A 20,143-nucleotide genomic window follows, 5' to 3' on the forward strand; every position below is an offset into this window, starting at 1 on the left:
GTCTTGATTGTATTTTTAAGCTGTGTAATTAGACTTTCTAATTAAGCTTAAATATGCATTAACATATGTATTTTTTTATGAATTGGCAAAATAATAAGAATATAAATTCTTTTGACAGATTTGCTACTTCATCACATCACACCTTCAAAGAGCATCAAGTTCAATGCTATTTGATTATATATATATATAAAGGAACTTAGTTTGACATGCACATAGGTTTTGGACTTAGTCAAGGCATAGATATATTATAATGTTTATATGATGTTACATTATTCTAATTTCTTGTTTCTTTGTTTTAGGGAACTCCAAGATTTAGAAATTATTCCAATTCCGATTCAAGAAACTGTTCGATCTTATCAAATTCAAATTTAAACATTTGACCCGTTTTGTTGGATCCTAGATTCCGCGTCATATATATTACTAGCAAAGACTGACAATCAATATATGATAAATATTGGCAAGAAGCTTCGACAGGATAGTTGAGAAAAATCCTCTAATGAGATATAGACCAAACTAATAGTAAGTGGAATGACAAACAGGAGATATTGCTTCGCGAAAAATGATGCCTTATGGTTCCAACTTGTACGAAGGAACAATCAGCAATGCAATAGAAAATGGAGAAGGTTCAGCTTCAACCTCAAATTAACATTTTAGGATAACAATGGGAGCAAGAGTTGGTACAACAGACACATAGAAGGCCTATGCAAATGTGAGTCAAGAAAACAGGATAGACGGATAAGGAAATGGGGGCAAGTGGAGGCAGAGAGATAGAAGGGACAGTGAGGGGAGCAAAATAACTTGGGAAATAATCTAGTTCCAGACGATAGGATAGATACAATAACAGGGCACTTGAGACAAGAACAAACATTCTCACTTCCAGAAATGGGCATCTAGTATTAAATAACTCAATAGAAGCAGCTCATAGACTATGGCATAAATGCTGTGATCATTCATTGCTACAACAGTTTCTGTAAATATTATGTTCCATCATTTGCCTAATTTGCTCCCACATAATATGTTCATATATATGCATCACTAATAGATATATATAAACCATAACAAGCTATGTTGCAGTAAAAGAAGAATGAAAATGATAAGCATACGAAAATATTCATAACTTACTGAAATTGTTGCCAAAAGTGTATATTGAAGTGTTGATATGAGGCACACTCACAAAGACAACTAACAGTTATCCTTTTTTTTTTCTTTCTTTTTTCTTTTTCTTTCTATTACTTCTCATTATCAATGAGCATTCTCAACACCTAAACCATACAATACACCGGAATATTTTTCCAAAGTACCACTAAAGAAATTCTCCTTGAGTTTCCTGAATGTACAAGATGTGAGCAAACTATCAGAACCTGCTTGATGACAGATCCCAACTCTTTCCACTTCCAGCAACTCTGCAAGCTTGTTCAATCCCCCATGCAAACTGTTACAAAACTTCATCAAATGCTTGATATCATAGAGTGTGGGAAAGTAAATATTGATCAAATTAAAGAACCCAACTTGCGTATCCGGTAAGTTCTGGCAAGTCAAGAGCTTAAGCAAGTAACCGAAATCGTAACCACTGTGGAAAGTAACCCAATAGACACTATCATTTAAAACAATCCCTGAAGATATTAAAAGCTCACCGAACCTCATTGCATCAATACCCTTTTCCTTGTGCTTCTTGAAATCAATCCCACTTTGTCTCAAAAGCTCAATAGAATCATTAGCAAAGACATCCTCGTCGACATTAAACTCACAAAAATTAAATTGCCAAATGCAATACTTATCAGTTCCACAAGTAGGCAAGTTCCCTTTCTCATCTGAAAAGGTAAGACCCAATTGAATCAACTTTAACATATCAACATTGTCTTTCAAGGTTTGGTAGTGATAGTCATAGCTGCTCTTGAAATTGCCAACCGGACGTAAAACAATGCCTGGAAACTCGGTGTCCATGGCAATGTACGGGTAATCATCAACAATTTCACGAATCAAAGCAAATTCCTCCTCAAGGTTATCGTTCCATACCTCACGGATTTGGATTGAATCGCTCTTTGGCAACAGAGACATCAGTTGAAAATCGAAAGGAGATGGTTTTTTTTTTCTTTCAACCAATAACAACCCAAGAGGACAAAGATTCCTTAGTTACCACGAAACAAGAAAAAAATAAATCAGATTGAGGTTTACCAGATATTCCTAAAAAATTAGGCTATTAAATCATCCAAAAAAAAATCGAAGTAGCTTCATATAGTAACCCAACAAATGAAATTTTGAAGAATTAAACCAGATATCAGAATTGAATAGGGGAAGCGTAGAAGACACTTACCGTAAAGAGGGGGGTGGGGGAGGACAGGATTGGACTTTCCCTGAAAGGTCCTCTCTCTAGCGCGCGCTCTCACGGTTTCAGGGATGGAATATTAGTGGTGGAGGCCCTAAAACAGGGTTTGATTTTTCTTTAACTTTTTGGTTTTTTTTATTATTATATATTTTGTCTTAAAAAGTGGTCGCTGTGGTTATCATTTTAATGTTTTTTTTTTTTCTGTTTCTTCGTTTCCTGGAAAAAGAAAGTGGCTGCAGTTTTCAGGGTTCTTTTAATTGTTTTTCTTTTTGGTGGAGGGCGAATTTGATTGTTTATCTAAACGGGAGAGAGAGTGAGAGAAAGGGGGTGGCTTTGGAAGGTTTGCCTTTCCTCACCTCACCTCTTCCTCATCAAAAGGAAGAGAGAGAATCTCTCATTCGATTAAGGCAGATTTTTTCATTATACTCAAAATTATCCGTGCTTTCCGCCTTTATCTCTTCGGATCTTGTTGGTCCCACTCTTCTCTAATCCCTTCTTATATTTTAGGTAAAAAATTCTCTTTAGTGCTTTTCAATTTTAAATTTAAGCAAATTGAGTAAATAAAGAGAATTAATTATAATGTATATTTTTTTATAAATTGTACTATTATTTTTATTAGAATAACAATAAATTTAACTTTTGATGTTTATATATTTTATTAATTTAATTTTTTTATTTTAAAATTTTCATCACTTTACATAAATATTGTGACTAAAGAGGTCTTTTTACCCATATTTTATATGGGTAAAATATGTTCCAAATCTTCCTATTTTTTCGTACTTTTAGAATTTAACTTTTTTTTCTATTTCTATTTTTAGAAATTTAGTTTTTTATTTTTTATTTTTTAATTTAAAATTTTAAATTTAGTTGTTAACATTTAATATTGTTAAAATTCGTTTGTTAAATTTGTGTCTATTACATAGTCTTTTTATATAGCTACCAAGTCAGTATTTTTTAAAAAAAGTCACACCAATGAATTTAATACAATAGTTTTAACGATATTGACAGTTTGATCTGAATTTTTAAATTAAACTACTAGAAGGACTAAATTTCTAGAAATAAAGTTAGAATGACTAAAATCTAAATGTTCAAAAAGTACAAGGACTTGAAGCATAGTTTAAGCATCTTATATTTAAATTCACCTGTTTTATTATTCAGATGACAATATATAGTCAATCTATCACTAAAACATTACATCTACAACAACATTTAGTTATAACAGCCAAAATTGTTGTAAAATTGATTTCTTTTTCTATATATAGCGCCTCAAATTTTTTATATCGTAAATAGTATTGATGAAGTATAGTATATAGTGAAGATTTAAGGGAAATTTGAATCATAGTTAAACACTCTCAACTCTCCCTATATAAATAAAACCATGGGCCATTATTTTTCACACACTTGAATTCAAGAGAAAGTTGTATAGAGAAAATTCTCTAAAGAAATTATATCAGAAGAATTCTAGAGATATTTTTCTTATTTACAACTTGACCTCAAAGTTTAGAAAAATTATGAAATTACCCTACTTGTAATTTTGTGTTTTTTATTTGAAGCGAGCCTACACTTGGTAGACATGAGCTTGAGGATAGTGGAGAAGACTCTTCAATCGAAGCTGTCATCCTAGACGAATAGAAAATGTACAATTTTGATTAAGTGTTTATTACTTTAAATATCACAACCAAGTTCTTGTTTTTGGAAAAAAAATTAAAACTCTGGTTTTTCCCTTAAACTTATTTTTTGTTGCATTTTCCAAACTCGGTTTTCTAACAGATGGCACTACATATATGTTCAAATTGGAAAAGAAATCTTACTAGGTCTTTGAACTTGGCATCATTGAATTGTAGGTTAGACATCACCCATTTTATCAATGAAGGATTGAGTTCAAAATGAGGAATATTAATGTGCAGCATGCTAACACTAAGGTGTAGCCAACTCCAGTCGTACAACATTGTGTCGAGTAACGACATTTTGCAAGTAAAAAATGCATGATAGACACATACAATCCTAAATATCCATAACTAACAATCCTAGTTATCCACAACCACCACATTCACAACCAATGGTCACAATTGGGAAATCGTTATAATAGGCAAGGTGAGTAAAGTAGCAACTTCTATATAGGAGCATGAAAGGATACGAAACTTAACAATTCAAAATAGAAAAATGTCATACATGGACCTTGGACCTCTAAAGAGAAGAGTTTTGATTAGGTAGACCTCAATGAGAGTTGGCCTTTGGTCCATGTGCTGACTAGCTCTTTTTACTCGAGATCAATTGGAAGTATCCCAGGGAAACTTTAAGTCATACACTAGGAGATACAACTACAATAGACACAAATAAATAAAATAATAAATCAAACAAACACAAAAATAACTACAAACAAGTAAAGCATCATATCTATACACCTAGCTTTAACCAATTATCTTACTAGAAAAGCATAAAACAATCAGACAAATCAACTTATCACACACAAATCTCCCCAAAAACGACAAAGACAACTTGACCACGTCACGACGTACAAATGTTGAGCAGAGAATCAACACAAAAAATCAAGAATTAAGGTGGCTTAACTGCAAGTGTGACAGGATAGTTGTAATTTTTGTAAGTGTTACAATGGAACACTTTAGAGTATTCCAAGGAATGAACCCAAGATATATTAGGTAATAAGGCGACTAACAATGATTGTGCATGCAACTAAGAAGTCTAGCCAGCTAATCGCTAAGTATTATATTACAAAAAATTATCATCAAAGGTTAATTACACTAAACTACGCTTAGGAGGACTAAATTGCATAATAGTCAAAAGTGAAAAATATCAATCATCTAAATAAAATGGTCAATTGATTTTCATGTTTCTAGTCAATTCTTGGATTAGGGATCTAAATTGTTCAAACTCCTAATTGGTCCAATTTTACCTTTCGGTCACCATTTTACCCAATTAAACGATTTAGTTTGGTTTATCTCTTAGTCTCACTAAACTAAATTGGGACAATCTAATTGGTTCACAATAGGCTCTCCTCTTGATCACTTATCTAAATGTTCACCTAGAGGCTTCAATTCTAGGTTTTGAAGTCTATTCGATTTAGTCTAATTTTTATGATTTAGTCACTAACTCTGTAACAGCCTGATTTTGGGCCTAGTTGGAACAGTGGTTTCAGAACCACTATTTCAGGGCCAGAGAAATTATTTTTTTATGATATTTTATGTGTTATAGCATGGTTATATGAGTGCATGAAAATTTTGGTGAAATAATTTTAGCGATTTCATGCTTAATTGTAAAATAGGACTAAATCGCATAAAGGACAAAAGTTTTGTTTTGCTAGCTAAATATGTTAAATAGCTAGAGAACCAAAATTTGGGGTGTTTAAAGAGAAATTAGACCCTTAAAATGTTGATGGCCGGCCATGGGGGGACAAAAGAGTTGAAGAGTCAAAAATTTGGTATGGTTGGTATTTGATGACATATACAAAGACTAATAAAATAAAACAAAAATAGCCACCCTTCTTCTCCATCTTTCTTCACCGAAAATTAGGGAAGAAAAACCTCTATGGGAGCTTGAAAATTTTAGCAACATAAATCTCTCTCATGTAAGTCATTTTGGTGTTGTTGTTTTTTTTATGTTTTTTATGTTTTTGAGATCCTTGAAGCATGATATAGATATTTCTATCATTATTTTGAACTAGGGTTTATGTTCAAAAATTCACCCATGAGTGCCATGCATGTTCTTTGATGTTTAGTGGAAGAAAATGAGTCTTGGTTGTGTAATAAACAACTTTTGTGAAAGGATTTTCATGGAAAACACGTCATTTTGTAAAAGTTATAAAATAGGTTACAATTGGGTGAAATAATGGAAATTTGGGGTTTTTGTAAGAGTGATAATTGGTCAGTTAAGCTTGGCTAATAAGGAAATTCGATAAAAATATTTTTCGGGCCTAAGGGTAAAATGGTCATTTTGTGAAAGTCTAGGGGCAAAATGGTTATTTTGCCAAAAATGTGAATTTTGATTGTCTAAATTTATTTAGTGATTAAATGAGTGAATTTCATTATGTTAGATCAAGAAAATTGAGATTTGGGCTTAAATCGAGAAAGTGCGTGGTTAAGGAAAAAAAGAGAATAATTAGCCGAAATTGCATTTGAGGTTAGTCCATGTGATTAAATGAGCATGATATTTATGCCATTGTTATTATACTTGAAAATCTATCTTGCCTTGATTGTATTAAAGTTTATGTTAATGATATTGTATATGAAAAAGTGATGTCAAATGTAAATAACATTTATGTGTTGATTGAATGCTTAGAGATTTGATGGAATATGATATTGCATTGAAACGAGTAAGTTGTATGTAAATAATACAACTAAATTGTTATTATATGTGTTTAAATTGATATAGCATAACTGCTTGATTGTGGAAATGATTATGTATGATGAATATTGAGATAGTAGAATTCTCGTTTGAACCTTAAGAAACAATTCGGATATTCATGCCATGACATTCGGGTTATTTGTGTGCTAGTGTAAGACATGTCTGGGACATGCATCGACCACACTATGAGAGCCAGAGTAAGACCATGTCTGGGACATGGCATCGGCATTGAGACGAGAGCTGGTATAAGACATGTCTGGGACATGCATCGGCCTCGAGATGTAAGCCAGTGTAAGACATGTCTGGGACATGTATCGGCTACGAAATGTGTCAGTGTAAGACCATGTCTGGGACATGGCATCGGCACGGATATGTGAGAGCCCATGTAAGACCATGTTTGGGACATGGAATCGGTATTATACCTATGTTTGAGGCTTAGTGAATATCCGATAGCTTTCTGAATGGTTCAACGGTGAGAGTTACGGTTTAAGCTAAATGAGGAAGGTTATGACCATATTGTGAGTGGTATAGGTACTTACATGAAATTGATGAGATGTGAATTCAATTCATGTTATATGATCAGTAAGGAATGAATATGAGCATGTTAAGTAACACAGGTATGTATGCCAAGCTTATGAGAAATTATTTCAGTTTATTATGCACATTTGGTGAAGATATAAATAGGTAATTCATACCTATGAGAATGATTTTGTGATAACCTTGTGATTATAGGTCTATACTTATGATGTATGAATATGTAACCTTACCAATGTGGTGAAAATGAATTAATATGGTGTAATAAACTTAATATCGTTAATTTACACTAAAACAGTTTTAGACAGAAGCCATAGTCCAACTTTGAAAATCCGTAAAAAATTGTGGAAACTTATTTAGAGGCTGAATAAAATATGAAATTAAATCGTAATGAGTCTAGTTTCACATAGAAGAAACGATGTAAGCAAAAGAGTTCATATTATGAAATATTTAAATTGTTGTGAGATAGAGTCAGAATGACTTTGAAATCCCCTGTTCTGATTTGAGAAAATAATTGAAAATTGTACAGAAATAGTTATGGATTATAATTTATATTCTTAGAATTATTAATGATTCTATTTTAAATATAAATAGACGGTACATCATTCGAGTCTCGTAATATGAGATAATTAATTTTTAGTGAAGAGGGGTTAGAACTGTCAAACAACAAAAAAGGGTAATTTTAAGGAATAAACTGTACTAATTGGCTAAACCAAAAATTCTGAAAATTTTATGGTAAGAAGATATGTAAGTCTAGTTTTAGGAAAAATTAGTAGAACTTAATTTGTAGTTCCGTAGCTCCAGATATAAATAATTTAGTGACTATGACTTGAGAAAATAGCTTGACTAGAACATGAGTAACAATGCAAATAGGGTTGTATTACCATGAGAAGAAACTTGATAAATTGCTTATTATTTTCATACGGTTTTACTAAGCTATAAAGCTTACTCCTTTCCCTTCCTTTCCTTTAGTGTTTTCAAGTTAGCTCGGGGTTGGAGATCGTCGGGGGCAGCATCACACTATCAAGTCGCTACCTTCGGAATAATGAAACATATATTAGAAATTTTAAGGGAATGGCATTTATAGGGATCTAGTTGATTGACATGTATTATTTTTCTTTAGCCAAATGTGTCAGCTTATATTGAGTTATATGTATATGGCCATGAGACGTGGCTCATATTGATTATGGCTTGTAAGCCTAGCTATAACACCCCGTACCCGAGACCGTTGCCGGAGTCGGACACAAGGGGTTCACAGACTAAATTCGCTTACTATTGCAGTCCATTTTAAAATTTTTCCAGGCAGTTGGCTAACTGCGTCACTGTCACCTTAAAAATCATATCTTGAGTTTCACAACTCGAAAATAAGTTTCGTGATTTTTCCCTGAAACTAGACTCATATGCCCATCTACATATTTTTTTCTAGAATTTTTGGTCAGGCCAATTAATACAGTTTATTAGTCAAAGTCTCCCATGTTACAGGGATCGACTACACTGACCTTTGCGCATTACGACTTGGATATCTCCCTGCACAGAGCTTCAATACTGATGCCATTTGTTTCTATAGAAACTAGACTCAGAGAGTAATCTATACATATATGGCATGACTCCTAATTATCTCTTGTTAATTTGTAATGAATTTCCAAAGTCGGAACAGGGAGTCCAGAAACCGTTCTGGCCCTGTCTCACGAGAACCTGAATATCTCTTAACATGCTGTCCATATGATTGTTTCGTTACTTTCCTATGAAAATAGATTCATTAAGGTTCGTTTAAATAATTTATTAATTATTTAATTCCAATCCTACTATTTTTAGTGATCATCCAAATCTACATCACTGCTGCTGCCAGCATCTGCCTTTAAGGTAGACTTTACCTACTTCATAGTTTCCATGATTCAACTAGCCCTTTTAGCATAAATAGCACAAATTATGATAGTGATTAACCATTCCATACCAAATGATTATAACATTATGCTCAAACATATATAAGCCATTTTCGCATGGCTATATACATTAACCAAAATATTCCTCCGCCACTAGTCTATTTTATACATGCCATAAGATAATCCAAAACATAGCAGTACCAAACAGTGGATAGTGATAGTGTGACTAGTTGCTGATGATCCCCGAGCCTGTAGCTTCACAATGAGATCTATAAAACAGAGGAAACAGAGTAAACGGAGTAAGCATTACAATGCTTAGTAAGTTTTAAGCAGTGTCAACAGATAACAATCAAATTATAACATAGTTGTTCGTATTTTTATTTCACTCTTCCTTCGGGCATACCATCCCTTTACCGAATACGCACATCTCATCATATACAATAGGCAGATAAACTTTCACATAAAAGTGAGCTCATGTGACATAGATATATCGTATGACTTCACATCACCCCTCACACTGATCCGATGTCACATACTCATAGGAATAGTCTCATAGATTGCTCTCGTATGCATCACATAACTACCTTATGGTTTAGTGCAAATCAAGCTCACATATAAACTTGGAGTACATACCTGTTTAACCTTTCGCATTGAATATATTTATAAGCAATTCTTATTACGAAGTCTTACCCAAACATAATCTCCACACGAAGTTATCGGGTCTTACCCGGACAAAATCCCCACACGTAGTCATCGGGTCTTTAGAGCTCGGATATAGTATGAGCACGAAGCTTACGGACATTAATCAGTGACAATATTCTCGCATAAAGCCTGCGGGGTTTTAACCCGGATATAGTACTGACACAAATGCCCTTCGGGACTTATCACATTTATACACTTTCACATCCATCACGTTGGCCACTCGGCCCTGTCACATATATACACTTTCACATTCATTACATCGGCCATTAGGCCTTATCACATATATACACTTTCACATTCATCACATCGTCCATTAGGCCCTATCACATATATATACACTTTCACATTCATCACATTGGCCATTAGGCCTTATCTTATATATACACTTTCACATTCATCACATCGGCCATTAGGCCTTATCACATATATATACACTTTCACATTCATCACATCGGCCATTAGGCCTTACTATCATTTCATATTCGAATACTCATAAACTTACAATACCACGATTTAGAATTCAAGTATGGGTTTAATCAATAGCTTATGAGCAACTAAAACAAGTTTATCAAGGTTCACAACATAATCTCAAATTCAGCACAAGCTGTTTTTCCTGAGCAATAGTCACTAAATTATTTATAAATGGAGCTACAAAACTCCAAATCACTTTCTGTTAATTTTTCCTGAATATAGACTCGTATATCTTCCATCCATAAAATTTCCAGAATTTTAGGTTTGGCCAATCAATACCAGATTTTTCTTAAAGTTTCCCCTGTTTCACTGTTTGACTAATCTGACCACTCTTCACTACGAATCAAATTTCTCATTTTACAGAATTCAAAATGTGTTGTATTTGATTTAATTTGAAACTAGACTCATTAAGGAGTCTAAGCATATAAATTTTATCTTATAACCATTTTTGTACAATTTATAATGATTTTCTAAAAACAGAACAGAGGATTACAGTGTCATTCTGCGCTGTCTCACACAACTTTAAGTATCTCATTATCGGAAATTCCTTTGCTTACACGGTTTCTTTTATAAGAAACTAGACTCATTAAGCTTTAATTTCATGTCTCATTCAGCCTCTAATTCAAGTCCATGAATTTATGGTGATTTTCTAAAGTCACGTTACTGCTGCTGTCCGAAGCAGACTATTTCAAATTACCCTTAATTTCCCAAGCTCAAACACTTAAGAACTTACCATTTGAGCTTAGAACATATCATGGCCACATCTTATCTTATTAAATCAACTCATCATGTCCTATTATAATTGAATTTACTCAACGTTTAAACACTTAAAACTTACCTCGGATGTTGTTGAACGATTTCGGCGGCTATTCGATCACTTTTTCCTTTCCTTTATCCAACTTTGGTCCTCTAAGCTCTTGAGCTTAATTGAGTAAATTAAGTATATCAACTTCATATACTTCACTTAATCAAAGCAAGAAATACAATTACCCTCACTATCTCACACATATAAGTTCAGTCAATCATTACTATGTTACAAGTCAAGCCTAACTTAGGCTAGATCGAACATATATAATCTTTTAACTCAATTTACGAATCAAGACATATTAGTTATCAAAGGTTGACCATGATACACATAGTGAGCTCCATTTTTTTAACTCACATTCGGCACATAAAAACATACACAAAATTTTCCACACAAGCTAGTATTTTAGCAATTAATATGACACAAGTTAAACCAAAAGTTTACAATAAAATTACAAGGTACATACATAGGGTCCATATACATGTTTATTTTAAAACACCACCCTTTAAACCCTCTAGCTCTACTTACAAAAGACTCTCATAACTAAAATCCATAAGTAAGTCATCCAATTCCACCATTTCAATAAGTATTTTATACCAAATCTAATAACTAAATGTTATTAATGAGATTCATACCAAGACCGAATATTCATTAACAACCAAAGCATATATTCAACAATTTAACAATGTGTTTAACCTCCATGGCCGAATAGATCCTTTCTATTCCATTTAAATACCATAAATTTAAAATATTTAAATCAAGTTCATGAGTTTCTAATTTCATTACTTCAACCATTCAAAGTCTATCTAATTTCTCAAATAGATTTCTAATACAAGAATTAAGCCAACCTACTAACCTTGACACCCACATTCGGCAAGTGACCACACACACACTCTCATAACCGAATTTCCATACTACTAAAACCTCTATACACATATTCCCCTTATTCATCTTCAATTTAAGCTCCCAACTCATAAAACATAAGGAATAGAAATCATCTTCTAAGTTTCCTACCTTAACCGCATGCCCAAATCACCACAAGGATCAAAATTCACACATGGGCTCAATCAAAGACCTATCCATCAACTAAAATTTCATAAAATCTCAAAGAATTTACCTAAAACTTACCTTAATTAAGCAAGTAGAAGACCGAATGCCTAGCTTCTTCCCTCCTCCTCTCAATCCGGCCAAGAAGAACCAAAGAACACAACTTGTTTCCTTTCCTCCTTAGAACATTCGGCCAAAGATGTTCAAGGATGAACACTTCCTTTCTTCCATTCACGGAAAAGGGGGGGCATGGATGAGACCATTTTTTTTTCATCACTCCACCTTTTTGCATTACTTTAATCCTAACCCCTTTTTTTTATTCTTTCTAACATAACTCACTAACACAACATGTTTGCAACATGTTTCCACCCATAGCATGGCCGGCCACTATGCTTTAATTTTGGGTAATTTGACATGCAAACCCATCATTTCACAACATGCATTATTAGGCCACTTTACATTTGCCTAGCACATTTCCAAATTTTCTCACATAAGTCCTATTTGATAAAATTCACTTACTACTAACAAAATTCAAACATGAAATTTTCACACATGCATATGTACATATAATGAGCATCAACTATGACGGTTAATTATCTTTATGACTCGGTTTAGTGGTCCCAAAACCACTTTCCGACTAGGGTCACTTTAGGGGTGTCACACTAGCTATTCATGTCATGTCTAATGTTTATAAGGTGATTATGTTTGTTTACCATGCATGGTTAGTAATATGACATGTGTGTTGGATATAAGCTCTATGACCAATTGAGGTGGTCATAGCCATGTAGTAATCACGCGTTATAAACACAACGTGATAATGATTGAACTTTAGTGCTTGATGGATAAGTTGGTTGTAATATCCTGAATTAGGGCTTAATCGGAATAGTGGTTTCATGACCACAAATCCGAGATAGAAATAATTATTTTATAATTATTTTGATGAATATGATATGATTGCATGATTGTGTGAAAATTTCGTGATGAAATTCTATGCCTAAAGTGCTTAAATTGAAAGTAGGGACTAAATCGAATAAGTTGCAAAATTTGCATTCTAGAAGTTTTTAGTATGAAATTGCATTGAAATATTAATTAGGAGGTCTTAAATAAAAATTTGACCAATTTCTAAGTCTATGGACAAAAATTGGACATGGATGGAATTTTTGGAAAGTTTAGTAGTAAGGGCATTTTGGTCATTTAGTTATTAAAATGAATTAAAAACAAAATTAAAAGCCAATTTTTGTCCATCTTCTTCATTAGACCGAAATTTCAAGGGTTCTCCAAAGTTAGGGTTTGTTTCAAGCTTCCAAGCTCCATAGTAAGTGATTCCAAGCCCCGTTTTTAATGTTCTTTACATTTTTAGAATCCCGGTAGCTCGATTAAGCTTATGTTAGCAATAATTCAACCTAGGGTTTATATTTGGAAAAATACCCATAGGTTAAATTTGTGTATTTTGATGTTTTATGATAGAATATGGGGTTTTAAATTATGTTAGACAACTTGTGCTACTCGGTTTTGAGTGAAAACGAGTAAAAGGGCTTAATCGGCAAAAATACCTAATAGTCACAAGTATATGTTAGAGTAAGAATTTGATGTTGCCATAGAAGGGAAAAATGATCAGCATGTTATAAAACATAAGAATAAGGAATAAAGTTTAATTCCCGAGCCTAGGGGCAAAAGTGTAATTATGCAAAAGTTTAGGGGCAAAAGTGTAATTTTTCCAAAGTTCGTATTAAATGCTGTTTTGATGAATGTATGTATTAAATAAGATTAATTTGGCATTATAGATCAAGAGAAACGAGATTCAAGTCGCGATCGAGGAAAAGAAAAGATTGTGGACTAAATTGCAAAATCTTTATATTTTGGTGCCAAGGTAAGTTCATGTGTAAATAATGTAGCATAATTGTTATTTTTAAGTTATTGATGTTAATTATATGATATGCTGTTTTTTTATTATGAAATATATTCTTTGTGGTTATTTTTGAATAAAATGCAAATTATGTGTATTAATTGTTAAATATAAAGTACTACCGAGTATTGGTTTTGGTATTTTACGGAAGATGGCAAGGATATGTGTTCGAGGAAAATCCCGTTTGAACCTTAGGAATAGATTAGGATACAAGTGACATGTCACTAGGATGGTTGAGCATCCGAACTCGTTGAGTTGAGTCCGAGTTCACTTATGGATGCGAATGTCCTAACTCGTTGAGTTGAGTCCGAGTTCGTGAAATGTAACTAGGCATCCGAACTCATTGAGTTGAGTCCGAGTTCACTTATGGATGCGAACGCCCGAGCTCGTTGAGTTGAGTCCGAGTTCACTTAGGGGCGGGTTACATGATTTCTTGATTACATATGAGGCACTTATGTGCAAGTTATCCGTGTATCCGAGTTGTATTCCGATGTGTTCAACGGGTGAAATTTCTAGTGAAATGAAAGAACACTTAAGATGCAAGCGACGTTTTGGTAAGTGTTGTGAAATGGAAACTTTGGACAGGTATGTTCTTAACCCTCGGGTTGAAAATAGATACAACAACGATAAGGTGGTAAGATGATGAATGATGTTTAGAAATGTGATATATGTTTTGGTGATATCATGCTAAAGTTGTTTGGTATATTTGTATTGTTATGTTACTTGTTATTTACATATGAACTTACTAAGCATTTATGCTTACTCCCTCCTCTTTATTTACTGTAGTTTTGAACAAGCCAGCTCGTGAATTGGGACGGGTCGAAGGTTCGATCATACTATCCAAAGGACTTTCATCTGGGTAAATGGCTTGTAAAACTTAAGTATGGCATGTATAGCAATATACTTATTTTGTGTAAATAATTTTATGATATGGCCATGATTGGTTGAGAAAATGTTTGATATTGATAAGTCATGGTGATGGTTAAATTTAGATCATGTTTGATATCATGGAAGTTTAATAGGTTATCTAGTTCATAACAACTCATGAAAAGATGAAATTTGCCTTAAAACAGAATATTGCTGCAGCAATGACATGAATTTGAAAAATCACTAAAAATATTATAAATGGAATTAAATGATGAGCAAGTTATTAAATTGAAGCTTAATGAGTCTATTTTCATATGGATAAAAAAAACAGGAATATATATTATACTTTATGAGATATTTGAAACCTTGTGAAACATGGCCAGAGTGATTTCTGGATCCTCTATTATGACTTTAAAAATTTATAATAAATTGTAAAAAAATAATTATAAGTCATTATTTTTATTTAAAGATTCCTTATTGAGTCTAGTTTTAATATAAACAAACCTCGTAGTCATTAAAATTCTTTATAGAGAGATATCTGATTCGTAATACACAGATGTCAGAGCAGTCAAACCCTGAAACAGGGGAGACTTTAACTAATAAACTGTACTAATTGCCCCATCCAAAAATTCTATAAAAACAATTAGTAAATAGATATATGAGTCTAGATTTAGGGAAAATTTACGGATCTTGATTTCGAGTTTCAGAACTCAAGATATGATTTTTCTTGTAACTATGACGCGGGTAGCTAGAAAGCTGTGAATGTAGAAACAAATGATTTGAAGTTCTTAATTTGATAAATTATGTTCGGTAACCCCTCAAGCTCAACTCCGGGGACGGTTTCGGGCGTGGGGGCATTACATTTGGTGGTATCATAGCAGGTTTAGTCAGTTCTCGGACTACGTGTTGTATGTACGGATTTTGCTATACATGCCATATGTATGAATTGTGATAGTGTGACGACTTCTGACCTTTTTAAATGATTTTTATATAGTAAATGGATCCCGATCCAGCTATGATAGATGAAGTAGAGAGTAATGCGCCAGCTCCGGCTGAAGGGGCAGCGCCGACTGAAAATCCACCCCCTACTGTTGGTCAGGGAGGAGGAGAAAGGGATCGGGAAGCCTTTCTCCAAATGATGAGTGCATGGTACACTGAGTTCGTTCGTACGAACCCAAATGTACGACCTCCCCCACCTCTCCCAATTCCTCAACCTATGCTTCCGATGCCTTAGGGAGTGGATATGATAAAATTTCACAGAACCGCCATTGACAGAATTCGTAAACAAGGGGCTGAAAAATTTAGAGCAAATATTGATGATGATGCAGAGAAACAGAGTTCTAGCTTGAAAATTCTATCCGAGTATTTGATGAATTATCTTGTACACCTGAAGAATGTTTGAAATGTGCTACATCTTTGTTGAGAGATTCAGCCTATAATTGGTGGAAGACTTTAATTTCGGTGGTACCGAAAGAGAGGGTAACCTGGGAATTCTTTCAAGAAGAGTTTCGGAAGAAATATATTAGTGAAAGATTTATTGATCAGAAATTTAAAGAGTTTCTTGAGCTGAAGCAAGGTAATATGACAGTCTCAGAATATGAAAGAGAGTTTGTTCGATTGAGTAAGTATGCCAGGGAATATGTTCCTACAGAAGCCAAGATGTGCCGACGATTTGAAGACGGGCTTAACGAAGAGATTAAGGTATCTGTTGGGATCCTTGAACTAAAAGAAATGGTGGTACTTGTCGATCGAGCTTGCAAGGCTGAAGAATTACTGAAGGAAAAGAAAAAGGTGGAATCTGAAACACGAAATTGGAAGAAAAGACCAATGAGTAATGCACCCTCACAGCAAACCGAAAAGTCAAGAAATATGAATCCTCGTTCCCAAGTTTCAGCTGGGCAATCATATGGAAATTTTAAGAAGCGAAATGTGGGTCCTAAATCTCAGACTACTTTGCGGCTAGTGTGGGAAATACGAGATTTGTTAAACCCGAGTGCCAGCGGGTGGTAGAAATCATTTTGGTCCGTGCAGAGCAAATGAATGTTTTCGATGTGGTTCTCCAGATCATTTTATTAGAGACTGCCCAGAGAGAGCTGAGAAAGAAAAATTTCAGAATGTAAAAGCTAGTGGTGCAGACTCGAGGGGAAGGTATCCGAGAAAAGCTGGAAGTGAAACAAGCAGTAAGAATCTAGCCAGAGATGAAGTAGTTAGATCTGAAGGAAGAGCTCCGGCTAGAACTTATGCTATTAAAGCGCGTGAAGATGCTTCCTCACCCGATGTGATTACCGGTACATTTTCTCTTTATGATACTAATGTTATTGCTTTGATTGATCCCGGTTCTACTCATTCATATGTATGCATGAAACTGGTTTCTAGTATGAATATACCTGTTGAGAACATAGAATTTATGATTAGAGTGTCGAATCCACTAGGCAAATGTGTGATAGTTGATAAAGTATGCAAGAAATGCCCTTTAACGATTCGGGGTCATTACTTTCCGGCCGACTTGATGTTGTTGCCGTTTGATGAATTTGATGTTATTTTGGGTATGGATTGGTTGACATTGCATGATGCTATAGTAAATTGTAAAGAAAAGGTTATAGAATTAAAATGTGAAAGTGGTGAAATATTGCGGGTTGAACCAGACAAATCAGAGGCAATATTTAGTATGATTTCTTCGATGTCGGCTTAGAGATATTTGAGAAAGGGTTATGAAGCTTATTTGGCGTATGTAATTAATACAAAAGAAGTTGAAAAGAAAGTTGAATCAGTGCCGGTTGTGTGTGAATTTGTGGATGTATTTCCAGAAGAATTACCGGGTTTGCCTCCAGTCAGGGAAGTAGAATTCGGTATAGATTTGATACCAGGAACAGCTCCGATCTCGATTGCTCCATATAGACTGGCACCAACAGAGTTGAAAGAATTAAAGTCGCAGTTGCAAGAGTTGACTGATAAAGGCTTTGTGAGACCAAGTTTTTCACCTTGGGGTGCTCCCATGTTATTTGTGAAAAAGAAGGATGGTTCTATGAGATTATGTGTTGATTATCGGCAGTTAAACAAGGTGACAATAAAAAACAAGTATCCATTGTCGAGAATTGATGATTTGTTTGATCAGCTAAAAGGAGCGACATGGTTTTCAAAGATTGACTTGATATCTGGGTATTATCAGCTGCGAGTGAAAGAGTCAGATGTGCCTAAAATTGCTTTTAGAACAAGGTACAGTCATTATGAATTTTTAGTTATGCCATTCGGGTTGACAAATGCTCCTGCTGTGTTTATGGACTTAATGAATCGCATATTTCGGCCATACCTGGACAGATTTGTTGTGGTGTTTATAGATGATATTTTAATTTATTTAAAGGATGAGACAGAGCATGCTGAGCATTTGATGATAGTTTTTCAAACTTTGAGAGATAAACAGCTGTATGCTAAGTTTAGTAAAAGTGAATTTTGGCTTCGGGAAGTTGGATTTTTGGGTCATATTGTTTCAGGTGATGGTATACGGGTTGATCCTAGTAAAATTTCAGCCATTGTTGATTGGAAACCACCGAAAAATGTAACTGAAGTTAGGAGTTTCTTGGGGCTAGCTGGGTATTATCGGCGGTTTGTAAATGGATTTTCTATAATTGCGGCTCCTATGACTAGACTACTCTGAAAGGATGTTAATTTGAATGGACGGAAGAATGTCAACAGAGTTTCGAAGAATTGAAAAGTTATTAACTAAAACACCAGTGTTGATACAACCCGAATCAGGTAAAGAATTTGTGTGTATAGTGATGCTTCTCTAAATGTTTTGGGGTGTGTACTCATGTAAGAAGGAAAAGTGGTGGCTTATGCTTCGAGGCAGTTAAAACCTCATGAGAGGAATTATCCTACTCATGATTTGGAATTGGCTGCAATGGTGTTTGCTTTGAAGATTTAGCGATGTTATTTGTATGGTGAAAGTGCCGAGTATATACCGATCACAAAAGTCTTAAATACTTGATGTCACAAAAAGACTTGAATTTGAGACAGCGAAGATGGTTAGAGTTTTTGAAAGATTACGAGCTTGTTATTGATTATCATCCGGGAAAAGCGAATGTGGTTGCCGATGCTTTAAGCAGAAAGTTGTTGTTTGCTTTGAGAGTTATGAACACTCAGTTGAAAATGTCAGATAACGGTTCGATTCTAGCAGAGTTAAGAGCAAGACCGATGTTTTTACAAGAGATTTTTGTAGCTCAGAAAAATGATCAGATTTGCTAGCCAAGAGAAAATAGTGTGAAGCTGATACGGGATCAGATTTCAGAATCGGTTCTGATGGTTGTTTGATGTTTAAAAATCGGATTTGTGGACCGAAAAATGATGAGTTGATTCAAAAGATTTTACATGAAGCACATAATGGTTGTTTGGCAGTTCATCTGGCAGTACGAGATGTATAATGACTTAAAGAAATGTACTGGTGGAGTGGAATGAAAAGAGAATTTCCGAGTTTGTATCAAAGTGCTTAGTTTGTCAACAAGTGAAAGCTGAACACCAAGTACCTTCGGGATTACTTCAGCCTATTATGGTTCCTGAATGGAAATGGGATCGGATTACTATGGATTTTATATCAGGGTTGCCGTTAACTCCAGGGAAGAAAAATGCCATCTGGGCAATAGTTGACAGACTGACTAAATCGGCTCATTTTATTCCGGTACGTATAGATTATTCTCTTAATAAGTTGGCCGAATTGTATATCCGAGAGATTGTTAGACTTCATGGGATACCTTTGTCAATCATTTCGGATAGAGATCCGAGGTTTACCTCACGTTTTGGCAAAGTTGCAAGAGGCATTAGGTACAAAGTTAAATTTCAGCACTGCCTTGCATCACAAACTGATGGACAATTAGAGAGAGTAATTCAGATTCTTGAAGACATGCTCAGATGTTGCGTATTGAATTTCAAGATAGTTGGGAAAGGTACTACCATTGGTAGAATTTGCTTATAATAATAGTTATCAGACGAGTTTGAAGATGGCACCTTATGAAGCATTATATGGTCGTAAATGTCGGACGCCATTGTATTGGACTGAACTCAAGGAAAATCAGATTTATGGAGTTGATTTAATAAAAGAAACGAAGAAAAGGTGAAAGTGATTCGAGATTGTTTGAAAGCTGCTTCAGATAGACAGAAATCTTATGCGGATTTGAAATGAAAGAAATGGAGTTTCAAGTTGGTGATAAGGTATTTTTGAAAGTGTCTCCATGGAAGAAAGTCCTTAG

At 34.3% G+C, this 20,143-nt stretch overlaps 1 protein-coding gene across 2 annotated transcripts; it reads right to left on the minus strand.

Annotated features, from left to right (window-relative positions):
- Nucleotides 1–1,091: 1,091 nt before the first annotated feature.
- On the minus strand, nt 1,092–2,797 carry LOC107948451 (probable CCR4-associated factor 1 homolog 6). Of its 2 annotated transcripts, XM_016883000.2 has the most exons (3): nt 2,315–2,751; nt 1,640–2,128; nt 1,092–1,432 (listed from the first exon to the last, which is right to left on the minus strand). In XM_016883000.2, the coding sequence occupies exons 2-3, from the start codon at nt 2,056–2,058 to the stop codon at nt 1,243–1,245; spliced, it is 609 nt and encodes a 202-aa protein (XP_016738489.1). In that variant the 5' UTR covers nt 2,059–2,128; nt 2,315–2,751; the 3' UTR covers nt 1,092–1,242. The 2 variants fall into 2 exon arrangements, with proteins under 2 accessions (XP_016738489.1, XP_016738488.1); XM_016882999.2 differs by having other exon boundaries at nt 1,092–2,128; nt 2,315–2,797.
- Nucleotides 2,798–20,143: the final 17,346 nt, after the last annotated feature.

This window comes from Gossypium hirsutum, chromosome A06 (genome assembly GCF_007990345.1).
Source record: "Gossypium hirsutum isolate 1008001.06 chromosome A06, Gossypium_hirsutum_v2.1, whole genome shotgun sequence".
NCBI classification, from domain to species: Eukaryota; Viridiplantae; Streptophyta; class Magnoliopsida; order Malvales; family Malvaceae; genus Gossypium; species Gossypium hirsutum.

Excerpts from the sequence above, each read along its gene's own strand:
- LOC107948451 (XM_016882999.2), bottom strand. The coding sequence starts at position 2,058 with ATGTCTCTGTTGCCAAAGAGCGATTCAATCCAAATCCGTGAGGTATGG.